At 44.5% G+C, this 12,124-nt stretch overlaps 1 protein-coding gene across 1 annotated transcript in view; it reads left to right on the plus strand.

The window, feature by feature from the left end:
• Positions 1 to 12,124, plus strand: part of FRAS1 (Fraser extracellular matrix complex subunit 1) — a gene marked incomplete at its 5' end in the record, with an annotated part of 344,413 nt that overhangs the window by 277,731 nt on the left and 54,558 nt on the right. The window contains 5 exons of the mRNA XM_081960316.1: positions 603 to 716; positions 3,414 to 3,564; positions 5,383 to 5,542; positions 7,807 to 7,969; positions 8,718 to 8,964. Coding sequence (XP_081816442.1) covers positions 603 to 716; positions 3,414 to 3,564; positions 5,383 to 5,542; positions 7,807 to 7,969; positions 8,718 to 8,964 — 835 coding nt within the window. The remainder of the gene's footprint in view (positions 1 to 602; positions 717 to 3,413; positions 3,565 to 5,382; positions 5,543 to 7,806; positions 7,970 to 8,717; positions 8,965 to 12,124) is intronic.

A 12,124-nucleotide genomic window follows, 5' to 3' on the forward strand; every position in this document is an offset into this window, starting at 1 on the left:
GCTGCCATATTTGTACCTTATCCATTACTTTCTTCTTCCTCTCTCCTCCCCCTCCCTACCTCCTTTCTTTCCTCTGTCGTCCTTCTCTTCTCTACTTCCCCTTCCTCTCTCCTTCTACTCTCTTCCCTTTCCACTCCTCCTTTCTCTCCTCCTCTCCCCCCCGCCCTCTCTCCTATTCCTCTCTTCTTCCCTTACCTCTCTCCTCTACTTCACACTTTCATCTCATTTGCTTGATGTATTTCTGCTTCTGAGCAAGCTCCATTTTATGTTGATGGTATTTATAATTCCTTTTCAGTATACATATTTAATTTTAACATGTATCTTCCTCCTTCTTTAAAAAAAATAGAACAAAAAAGTATACATATATAGTCATTGTGCTTTTAAATCCCCGGGTTCCATATTTTATTTAAGCAGCTGCCTGACATATTAGATAACTTAAGAGAAGTGAAAACCCATCTGTATATTTTGAAATCCTGTTTTGAATGACTTGACATAGGGACACAAAAAAACAGAAGGGCTTTTTGTCCAGTATGGTAAATTCTATACCGTTGCAGAAACAATTTTTCTGAATATATATGGTTGTTGTTGTTGTTTTTTTGCAGATTGTGACTGCTATGCCCCAGTGGTTCAGAGTAGAAATTCTCCCTGTGGAAGATGGGACTCCAAGAGTTGTCACTAACTTAGGTCTTCAGTGGTTGGAATATATGAATGGCAAGGTGAGTTTTTCTGTCTGATTCGTTTCAAAAGTAGGCAACTCTGCTGTTTTTAATTTGCAATATATATATTACCCAACTAGGTAACATCATCAACGCTAGTTGAAGACTAGCACTGATGCTGTTACCTAGGTTGGGTAATAAAAAGTCTGCAAAAATACAAGTAAGCTCAGAGAGCAGCTATCAGGGTTCCAAATAGCATCCAAAAGTAAATCAGAGTCCAAGGCAAAGAACTAGAACTCGCAGTCTCCTGCTTTCTAGGGCAGAACTAGAACTCATACTCTCCTGCTTTCTAGGGCAGCACCTTAACCACCACACCAAACGGTTGTATAGATTAAAACTCAGCTGGTTTCATATATTTGCTGGAAATGTGGCAGGTGTCAGAGTTCCAAATAGCATCCAAAAGTAAATCAGAGTCCAAGGCAAAGTATTGCTCAAAGTTCCAATTTATTAAGAGAGCCACGTTGGCACAACCGGGAAAAACCCAAATCTGAAAGCGTCTCGGTTTTCCCCACCCAGTTGAAAGTTCAAGATCTTGCCCCATACCCACCAGTCCATCCCATGGTCCAATCTCCCACTCCAGTTCCGGTCAGGTGCAGAGGTGCAGAGAGACAAAGGACGACCTTGGGTTCCTAGAAAGAATTTTGTTGTGACTACATAGCACGGGACTCCTTGCAATCCCCCCTCCCCATTTTCCCACAATAGAAAATGCATAGCAGAATAATAGAGATTGTGGCAGGCCGAAGACCCAAAAGAAAAGAGGACTGCAGGCCTGACAGCACAAGGGACTCCTCAAAGTCAACTTAAGCATTTTTCTGAATATTTGACATGCGAGGCCCAAAGGTTTTGTCATCACTGCTCTGGGACCACAGCATAAATAAATATTCCTGGCTACCATTGACCACACACACACAAAGATTGAGTGAAGTTCTCCAAGCAAAAGTGGTGTATGTGTGTGAGTATGCCCCTCCTGTCACTGCTGCCAGCTGCTGTGATGAATGGAATAGGCCTTGGCTGTTTGTTACATCAGCAGTTGTGGCTAAGCTAAGCAATCCATCTTAAACCGCAAGGCTAAAGTTCCTAATAACGCCTCACCTGATGCTCTCGTTCTTTAGGCTGTGGGCCATGATGTCTTATTCCTGGCTAATGGCATTTGCATTCCTTAAGTGGGAAGCTCTGATGGATTAATTGCTGTGATTAATCAAGTGGTGTTTCCATCACCAGTGAAGAGGCTGAGAAATGGAAACAGATTTTAATTGCCAGCTGAGTACGGGTGCTCAAGCGCACCACACACTTCAACAGCGGGAAGAGTGACAAATGAGGATGCAAGGGACTTTTAAAGACTTTTGCACAGATTGCTTTCGGAAAGTCTGAAGTCTGCCTTGGGCACCGCTGCTTCCTTATTTAGCAATAGCAATAGCATTTATATACTGCTTCACGGGGCTTTATAGCCCTCTGTAAGCAGTTTATAGAGCCAGCCTCTTGCCCCCAACAATCTGGGTCCTCATTTTACCCACCTTGGAAGGATGGAAGGCTAAGTCGACCGTGAGCCTGGTGAGAGTCGAACTGCCAAACTGCAGGCAGCAGGCAGTCAGCAGAAGTAGCCTGCAGAATAGAATAGCAGAGCAGAGCATAGAATAGAATAGAATAGAATAGCAGAGCATAGAATAGAATAGAATAGCAGAGAATAGAATAGAATAGAATAGAATAGAATAGCAGAGCATAGAATAGAATAGAATAGAATAGCAGAGCATAGAATAGAATAGAATAGAATAGCAGAGCATAGAATAGAATAGAATAGCAGAGAATAGAATAGAATAGAATAGAATAGAATAGAATAGGATTCTTTATTGGCCAAATGTGATTGGACATACAACGAATTTATCTTTAGTGCATATCAGTGGTGGGTTTCAAAATTTTTTTAGAACCTCTTCTGTAGGTGTGGCCTACTTTGTGGGAGTTACCAAGTGGGAGTGGCTTGCCAGCCATGTGACTGGGTGCGCTTGGCCAACTTGTAAAATGTGGTGAAACTCACTTAACAATGCTCTTGCTAAACAACCAAAATGTTGGCTCAGAAAGTCTGGCATTTGAAGCCCGCAAGTCTTAAAGCTGTCAAATTACAAGACCCTTGCACCCCTAACCCTTTAGGAAAAAACCCCCCAGGGGTGTTCAAACTTGACAGCTTTAAGACTTGTGGACTTCAACTCCCAGAATTCCTCCTCTCGCTCTTCATCTTGATGATGTGCGGATGGGTGGGGGGAGGGAGCTGGAACCGGTTCTAAACGGCACTGTAGATTTGTGGAACCTCTTGTATAGAAGAGGTTAGAACTGGCAGGAACCCACCCCTGGTGCATATGCTCTCAGTATACATAAAAAGGCAAGATACATGTCTCCCACATGCACTCCCCCCCTCCCCCGCATGTGCAGCAGAGACCCGAAAATCAGCCGGCCGGCGGGAGATGCACGCACGCGTAGTGGAGATGAACTGGGGTGACGGCTCACCTGCCTGCAGAGAGGGCTCTGCATGCCACCTGTGGCACGTGTCCCATATGTTCGCCATCACGGGGCTAGGGACTATGGTACTTGTAAACCAAAACATGTATGAGGTACCAGTTGGGGAAGAAATGTGGTCGTAGGATTTTGTTTTTAAATCTCAGGGTTTACAAACTCCCCTTCACTGGTTTCTGATCTTCCCTCTAGCCAAAAAACCTCATCACCAAGAAGGAGCTGCTGACTATGGACCCTGATACAGAAGACAGCCTCCTGATCTATGAAATAACAACGGGGCCCAAATATGGTTACGTGGAGAAGAAATTGCAGCCAGGAACGATGGTGACTACCTTTACGCAAGGTATAAGCCCGGTTGCTTTTGCTCTTGGGTATTGTGCCTTCTTACCGAGTGTAGTCAGAGGTGGGCTTCACATACTTTAACAACCGGTTCCCCTAGTGCAGAACTGAAAATGTGCTTGTGCGCGGCTTCAAACACACAGCCATTTCCTGCGCGCGGCTTCCAGCACACCTTCTCGGACGGTGAGTAGAGCGGGCGAGGCGTGGGAACCAGCCAGGCTGCATGGGCGGGGCGAGCGAGCCGGAGAGTGAGATAGATAAGAGCCAAGGTGGCGCAGTGGTTAGAATGCAGTACTGCAGGCTACTTCAGCTGACTGCTAGCTGCAGTTCGGCAGTTCGATTCTCGCCAGGCTCACGGTTGACTCAGCCTTTCCTCCTTCCGAGGTGGCTAAAATGGACCCAGATTGTTGGGGGCAAGAGGCTGACTCTGTAAACCGCATAGAGAGAGCCACTACGAAGCGGTATATAAGTCTTAAGTGCTATTACTATTGCTATATATTGCTGTGCCCACACAGTCACATGCCCACCGAGCCACGCCTACCCAGGGCAGAGAACCGGTTGTTAAATGATTTGAATCCCACCCTGTATACATCCCATTAGGAAGTTTTAATTAAAGAGTTAATGTTTTGCCTTTTACTTCTCCTCAAACTCCCAACTCTTCAAACTGATGGAGAATGTCTAATATTCTTAGATTCAGAGAAAATAAGAGAGAAATTTCCCTTCTATATCAAGGTTCACTTTACGCAATTCTGTCTTCTAATCCCAGTATTTGCTTTTCTATGGTGCTGCGATTCCAGTCCGGTGCCACCTTCCTGGTTTTTTTTTTTGTTTTCTTCTAAAGTTCTAAAGTATCTTTTTGAATGACCAGTACTCTGAGTATGGCCAGATAGATCCTTAGAAAACAATTAAAATGTGGTCAGTTTGATTTTTCCCTTTCCTAATGATGCAGAAAATAAAGTTTGTTTTTATGGGTTGCTTGCTTAAGTCTGCAATTTCATTGAACGCTGCATCCCCTAAGAAACTTATTTATTTGGCCATCTTCAGTTGAGGCTCCGTTAAGTTCTAGATCAGGGGTGGAATTGAAAAACCAGTTCTCTGCCCGGTTGCTGGGAGGGCATGGCCATAGGGGGCATGGCCTACTTGGGTTCCTCATGATGGCGGGGCGGGGGAGAGGCATTTTTGCCCTCCCCAGGCTTCTCTCAAGCCTCCGGGAGGGCGAAAACGGCCTCCCCTGGGCTCCAGAGGCCGGAAACAGGCTCATTTCTGGATGTCCGGGAGGCCTGTTTTTTGCCTTCCCCAGGCTCCGGGGGCTTTTCCCGAGCTTCCGGGAGGGCAAAAACGTCTTCCCCCTGGACTTTGGCGGCCCTCCGGAAGCCAGAAACAGGCTCATTTGCAGATTTCCGGTTGGCCCATTTTTAGCCCTCCCAGAGCCTCGGTGCGGGCCCTGTACTTATCTGGCATGATGAACGAGCCGCGTGAAGACTCCGGGGAGGGGAGGGGAGGGCGGGGCCAGCCGGTCCTTGCAACAACCGATTCAGCAAACCGCATACAAAATTGGCACCCCGTTCGCCCGAACTGGTCCTAACCGGCTGAATCCCACACCTGCTCTAGATGAAGTGAATAGTGTTCCCCAGCATGGATCATTGTATAATGTTGCATTGATAGGTCGAGATATGGTGAAATCGTTTTTGAGCAACGGGGATTGTTCCGCATCCAGAAATTAGATTAGCAAAGAGCCTATTATCGTGGTTTGCCAAGGAATGTTAAAAAAAAGAGAGATCTTTAATTCCTGGATTAATTTGTTGAAGTCTTTATCTAACAGAGGATGTGAATTTGGGATTGATCCAGTATGTGCTACATGAAGAGAATATTCAAAGGACAGAAGATAGTTTTCAATTTCTGGTGAAGGACAGCAAACCCAGCATTGTCACTGATAATATCTTCCATATTCAGTGGTCTGTTATCAGCTTTCAACATATGAGGTACCCCACTTACCAGCTTTTTCTTAATAACAATGCAGAAATGTCATTCTTCTGCCATTTGACGGAGTTCTTACTGTTATGATGCCATAGCATGTTTATAGTCCTCATCTAGCAAGTTCCTTCTTTCTTACGGATGGGGGTTTGAACGTACCTTATTTCAGAAAAAAATAATATTTTAAATAAACACCTGGGGGGAAAAATGGGGAAAAAAACTTCTGGAATATTACGTGACATAATTTGTTTCATGATGTTGCTGGAAGGCAAAGATGCTGGAAATAACAGAATAACATGAGGATAGGAGAAGCAGCAATGGGTGGAAACTAATCAAGGAGAGAAGCAACTTAGAACTGAGGAGAAACTTCCTGACAGAACAATTAATCAGTGGAACAACTTGCCTCTAGAAGTTGTAAATGCTCCAACACTGGAAGTCTTTCAGAAGATGTTGGATAGCTATTTGTCTGAAACGGTATAGGGTTTCCTGTCTAGGCAGGGGATTGGACTAGAAGACCTCAAAGGTTACTTTTAACTCTATTATTCTAAATTAACATAGTTGGAAGGGACCTTGGAGGTCTTCTAGTCTAACCCCCCTTGCTCAGGCAGGAAACCCTACACCGTTTCAGGCAAATGGCTATCCAATATCTTCTTAAAAACTTCCAGTGTTGGAGCATTTACAACTTCTGGAGGCAAATTGTTCCACTGGTTAATTGTTCTAACTGTCAGGAAATTTCTCTTTAGTTCTAAGTTGCTTCTCTCCTTGATTAGTTTCCACCCATTGCTTCTTGTCCTGCCCTCGGGTGCCTTGGAAAATAGTTTCTTTGTGGAAACCACCAAGATATTGGAAGACTGCTATCATGTCACCCCTAGTCCTTCTTTTCATTAAATTAGAAAAGAAAGTGACAAGGAAACCGCAAACATCTTAAGTAGTAGAAGAGAAACGCAAGTGGACCATGGATGGAGAAGGGGGGCTAGACATTCATTATGTTGAACAAAGCATTTTTGCTTCATCTGGTATATTTATGTGTGATTTGTTAATAATCTGCTCCAAGAGACTTTATTTAACCTGCTTGGTGTATCTGGGTTTTTGCCAAGTTGAATTTGTTGCTCTTCTTACTTTCCTTTTTTGTTGTTGTTGTTTCTTTCTTTCTGGAGTTGAATGAAACGGATTTGATTAGATTGAATTGACCCCAATGAAGGCAGATTTCACATTTTCAATAAAAGAGGAGAAAGCAAGCACATTTAAGTTAATTAAGTTGTTACAAATTGCATGTTAACTCCTTAATTTGCTACTGGGAACAATAGACTAGAAGAACACGTAGTAGAAGCCTCCTAAAGTAAGTCTAACATAAATAACAAACTGAAAAGGAATCATTTCAATGCATTCTTCGCGATTCACAAACCTTGGGGTGCTTCCACGCTCTGATCTAAAGCAGGGGTCACCAACCGTTCGGACCTCAGGGACCACTAAATTCATAATTTTAAATTCCTTGGACCTGTTTCCCCGAAAATAAGACCTCCCTGGATAATAAGCCCAATGGGGCTTTTGAGCGCATGCGCTAAAATAAGCTCTCCCCCAAAATAAGCCCTCCCCCAAAATATTGCAACACAGCAGCAGCCATGAGGTGACCACGCTCGCCGCCTCCTGCACCTCAAAAATAATAAGTCCTCTCCGAAAATAAGGCCAAGTGCTTTTTTCAGGGGTCCAAAAAAATAAGACCCTGTCTTATTTTCGGGCAAACACAGTAATATGAATTAGTGACAGGATGGGATCCTTCAGGCACTTATCTTGGCCGCCTAATAGTGGAAAGAAGCCCCCGGGGTCAACCCTTTGCTGTCCATTGCAGCTAGGAATCTCAAAAACGGCCAAGAATGAATGTTTGTCTTGTAGCCAGCCTGGGTGCTAGATGCCCCCCCCCCCCAGCAAACTCTGTCTTTTGAGGAGCCTGGCCAAAGTTTTGTGCACCGCTGACTGAAGCGCCTGGACTCCTAGGGAGGGAGGGAGGGAAGGGCTGGAGCGACTAAACAGGCTGCCAAGCTAAGTGCCTGAAGGACCCCATCCTATCAGCGAGCGGGAATAATTGCTTTGGCGGGCTGTATCCGACCCAGGGGCCGTAGTTTGAGGATCCCTGATTTAGTGCAATATCAAAAAATGCAAAGATTTTTCTGCGGACCGCTAAACTTTCCTCGCCGACCACCAGTGGTCCATGGGCCAGCAGTTGGTGACCTCTGATCTGAAGGAAACCCATTCTGTCCGTCTTCCTTTTCAGCTATAACATCAGCGAAACGGCCGGTTCTATCAGTGTAGCTGTGAGGAGGACAGGAAACCTCAAACAATATGCGATTGTCCTGTGCCGTACAGATCAAGGAACGGCCACCTCTGGTTCAAGTTCTCAACGAGGAGAACAGGATTACCTTGAGTACGCTAGCCAGGTGAGTGCAGGGAACTCCTGATGTAGCCCAGTAGAAGTTCTAGAACGAAGAAGGCTTGAAAGACTGTCTCAGTTTAAGGGAGAACGGGCCAGACTCCCTTCTAGCATGGTCAGGAAGTGATGTGGAGGCAACAACCATCACTGAAGATCATGATGAAGATTCTGACTGTTTAGGGCAGGAGTCTCCAAACTTGGCAACATTAAGACTCTTCAGCCAGCCATGGAATTCTGGGAGTTGAAGTCTCCGGGTCTTAAGGTTGAATTAGAAAATAGGGTAGAGTAGAGTAGAGTAGAATAGAGTAGAATAGAATAGAATCTGGAAGGGACCTTGGAGTCTTCTAGTCCAGCCCCCTGCTCAAGCAGCAGGAGATTTGCATCCTTTTAGCAAGTTGTTACGGTCACCTGGGGATTTATCTGTGTCATCTGAGTGGTGCAATTTGGTGTGGAGCCTTCTTGAAACTGTTGAAATCCTTCCATTCCCCACCATCCAGTCAGAGCTGAAGAAGCTTCTTGGATGAGAAGCGAAACGTCTTCAAAGAAAAACCCAGAAAGTCCAGTTGCCTCTTGAAAAATTACCTTTGGGACAACCTTGACTTTGGATGACTAAGAATCTCCGTAGACGCTGTCTACGGAGATTCACAAGTAATGCTGAGTCCAGATCAAATTTGTCAGTCCTAGTAAAGGCGGAGCATTCATTGACTTTTCGGGAAACCCGTTTCCACCTGCTGTTGCTTTTCATTCCCATGTAGGTTCAGTTCGATGAATGGGAAGACCTCAAAACCTGCACCATAGTTATCCATGACGACGGCATCTTTGAGGGCATAGAGAGCTTCATCGTTGAGCTCAGTATGCCAGCCTATGCCTTGCTGGGCAACATCACTGTGACCCACGTCTTCATTAATGATGCAGAAGATGAGCCCACCCTGCAGTTTGACAAGAAGGTCTACCACACCATCGAGAGTGCCGGCATCCTCTCGGTCCCCATTGAAAGGAAAGGTTGGTTGACATAAAACCATGTGGCACACAGAGCCCTTTCTGTGAGCATGCCAGCGTTGCCCCAGCCCAGCTCTACTGCGCATGTACATGCGCCTCCCGCCGACCAGCTGGTTTTTGGGTCTCTGCCACGCATGCAGGGGGCGGGGTACTTCCCTCCGAGTCCATGAAGCCTTACTGACCGTTCCCAAGAGAATGCAGGCAGTCAGGTGAGATTCTTGTAAATAGGCATGCAGCAATAAAGAACTAACTTTGATCTATTCACTGGGTGAGCTTGTTTCCTTGTGTCGGACAACTAATAATAATAATAATAAATTTGAATTTATTAGCCGCTCCCTTTCCAGGCAGGACTCGGGGCGGCGTACACTAGGACATATATAAACATACATATATACAAAGACATACATGCACGGAGGAGGTAATAGATTACAACATTTAGACAATTAAAACCATTAACATACCCCGTTTAATAAAAACCCAATATACAATAAAAATTTAAAATTTAAAAAAGACAGTCAGGAGGAATATGAAAAAAAATTACGGTTGAGCCAGGCCAGATAATTGAAAGAGGTGGGTCTTCAGCTGTACACGGAAGGAGCGGAGATCGGAAGTAATCCTGATGTCACGGGGGAGGTCATTCCACAGGGCTGGGCCCATCACAGAGAAGGCTCTGCTCCTGGGTGTCGCCCCCCGACACTGTTTGGCGGACGGCACCCGGAGAAGTCCCTCTCTGTGTGAGCGAATTGGTCTGTGACTTTTGAAGGAATATTAACAATTTCTCTCCTCTTCGTGGGAGAAAATATACTTGTAGCAGAGGTGTGTGAACAGCTACGGTTCTTTTTAAATATTCCCATCTTTTTTTCTCCTTCTTTGCATGGAATTGTCCCTTTAAAAAGGAACTCAATACTCAGCAGGAGAATGTTCTGACTTCCTTAGAAAGCAAGAAGCAAAGTCTTGGCCCCTGCAAAACCTCTTTTATTTACACGACGGTGAATTCCTTTCATTCAATACAATACAATACAATAATACAATAGTAGAGTTGGAAGGGACCTTGGAGGTCTTCTAGTCCAACCCCCTGCCTAGGCAGGAAACCCTATACCGTTTCAGACAAATAGCTATCCAACATCTTCTTAAAGACTTCCAGTGTTGGGGCATTCACAACTTCTGGAGGCAAGCTGTTCCACTGATTAATTGTTCTCACTGTCAGGAAATTTCTCCTCAGTTCTAAGTTGCTTCTCTCCTTGATTAGTTTCCACCCATTGCTTCTTGTTCTACCCTCAGGTGCTTTGGAGAATAGTTTGACTCCCTCTTCTTTGTGGCAACCTCTGAGATATTGGAATAATGCTATCATGTCTCCCCTAGTCCTTCTTTCTCTTAAGCTAAACATACCCAGTTCCTGCAACCGTTCTTCATATGTTTTAGTCTCCAGTCCCCTAATCATCTTTGTTGCTCTTCTCTGCACTCTTTCTGCACTCATTCACAGTCAGCAAGGCTTAGTAAACAGTCTTTCAGAGGGATGTTTATCCACACGTACCTTATCTCGTTTGGAGTGCTGCCAGATAACTCGTTTCCAAACCCAGGGCAAGGCCAAACTTGGCACAGAGTCTCTTATAGTCGCAAACAGAACTTTCCACTCTTGAAACGACCAAAGGAACGAATTGTTTCCTGAAAAAGCCCACTCCTCGTTTGCTCCTCTTCTATATCCTATGGGAGGGGGCAATCACCTCCAAGGTGTGACTTTAGTCCCAAGTCAACGCTGCTTTCTTAGCTGTTTTTGTCTTCTAGCAGCTCTGCACATGCATACACTGGGAACAGGCTCCAGCTGTTCCTCTGCCTCACTGCTGTCTATCTCCCTCTCTGCCTCCGACGCAGAGCCCTCGTCTGAGCTTTCCTCAGCCCCCAGGACTGACCCATGTGCCTTCCCAACCTCCTCACTGTCCGACTCTGCTACTAGCTCCCCTGGTCGCCGGCAGGCCACAACAGAAAAACCCATACCTTTGCATAAATTTCCAAGCTTTGTTCTCTTCTTTTCTGGTGAAAGGGATCCAATGATAGAGGCAATTAGGTTTGAGTGTCTTATTTGAAAGAAGAAAGAAAAATTGCTGCACCCTGTAAAAAAACAAGGAGAAATTGGGTTGGGTTGAAGAATGTAGGTAGGACTTGGATAAATATGAAAAGGTTGACAACTATTGCTTGAGTCCAGATTATAGCTCTTTGGTTCACTGCTTTTCAAACCGGGCCCTTCCGTTTTCTTAAGAGCTTATTGGAGCTTATCTCAGCGAAAAGGCAATCTTTCATGAGCCCCATTGTGTTTCTTAACACCTATTGTGTTTTTTAACACCGAGTATCCTTGGAACACTGGGTGCGTTCATGCAACGTGACTCAAAGGCATAACAGGGCTCATGAAGCAGCATGTCGTGTCATGTATGTACATCAAGAACATACGCAGAACTTTGTTAGCGTCACAAGAAAAGTCAATAGTGATTCACCCACCTGTTCCAATTAGCTGGCTTAGCCGATTTATAGCTCCATCTTTCACCTCCTGGCAAACATTTTATCGTGGAATTTTTAAGGGAATTATAATTTTATTTGTATTTTAATTAAATATGGTACAGTATATTTTCTACCTCCTCCGTCCCATGTTTATGTATATGTATTTTATTTTGATATTTTGATATGTATATGGTTTTTAATAATGACTGTACACCGCCCCGAGTCCTGTTTAAGAAAGGGCGCGGTTTATAAATAAAAGTTGATTGATTGATTGATTGATTCAGTTCAGAAGAAATGAAAACAAAATGCAAACAAATATAAAATTAGAATTTAAGTGGGCCATCAAATTTCTCAGCGGGCTGTTCAGGGTTACACAATACTTGTAAGGAATCCACTAAAAGGATGAACGATTTAGGAAAAGCTAACAATACAAATGCTAGACCAGAAACAGGTGTATGTCCTTGAGGAATGATCACAATGGAGCCTGTCTAAGCATAGTACACAAAATTATTCGCTACAGCATCCTACCATGTCAACGACTACTTCAGCTTCAACTGTATATTATTGCGGTTGAAGCTGAAGTACCGTATTTTCAACTGTATATTATTGCGGTTGAAGCTGAAGTACCGTATTTTCAACTGCATATTATTGCGGTTGAAGCTGAAGTACC

Source organism: Natrix helvetica, assembly GCF_964273705.1.
Source record: "Natrix helvetica genome assembly, chromosome: 7".
Classification (NCBI taxonomy): domain Eukaryota; kingdom Metazoa; phylum Chordata; class Lepidosauria; order Squamata; family Natricidae; genus Natrix; species Natrix helvetica.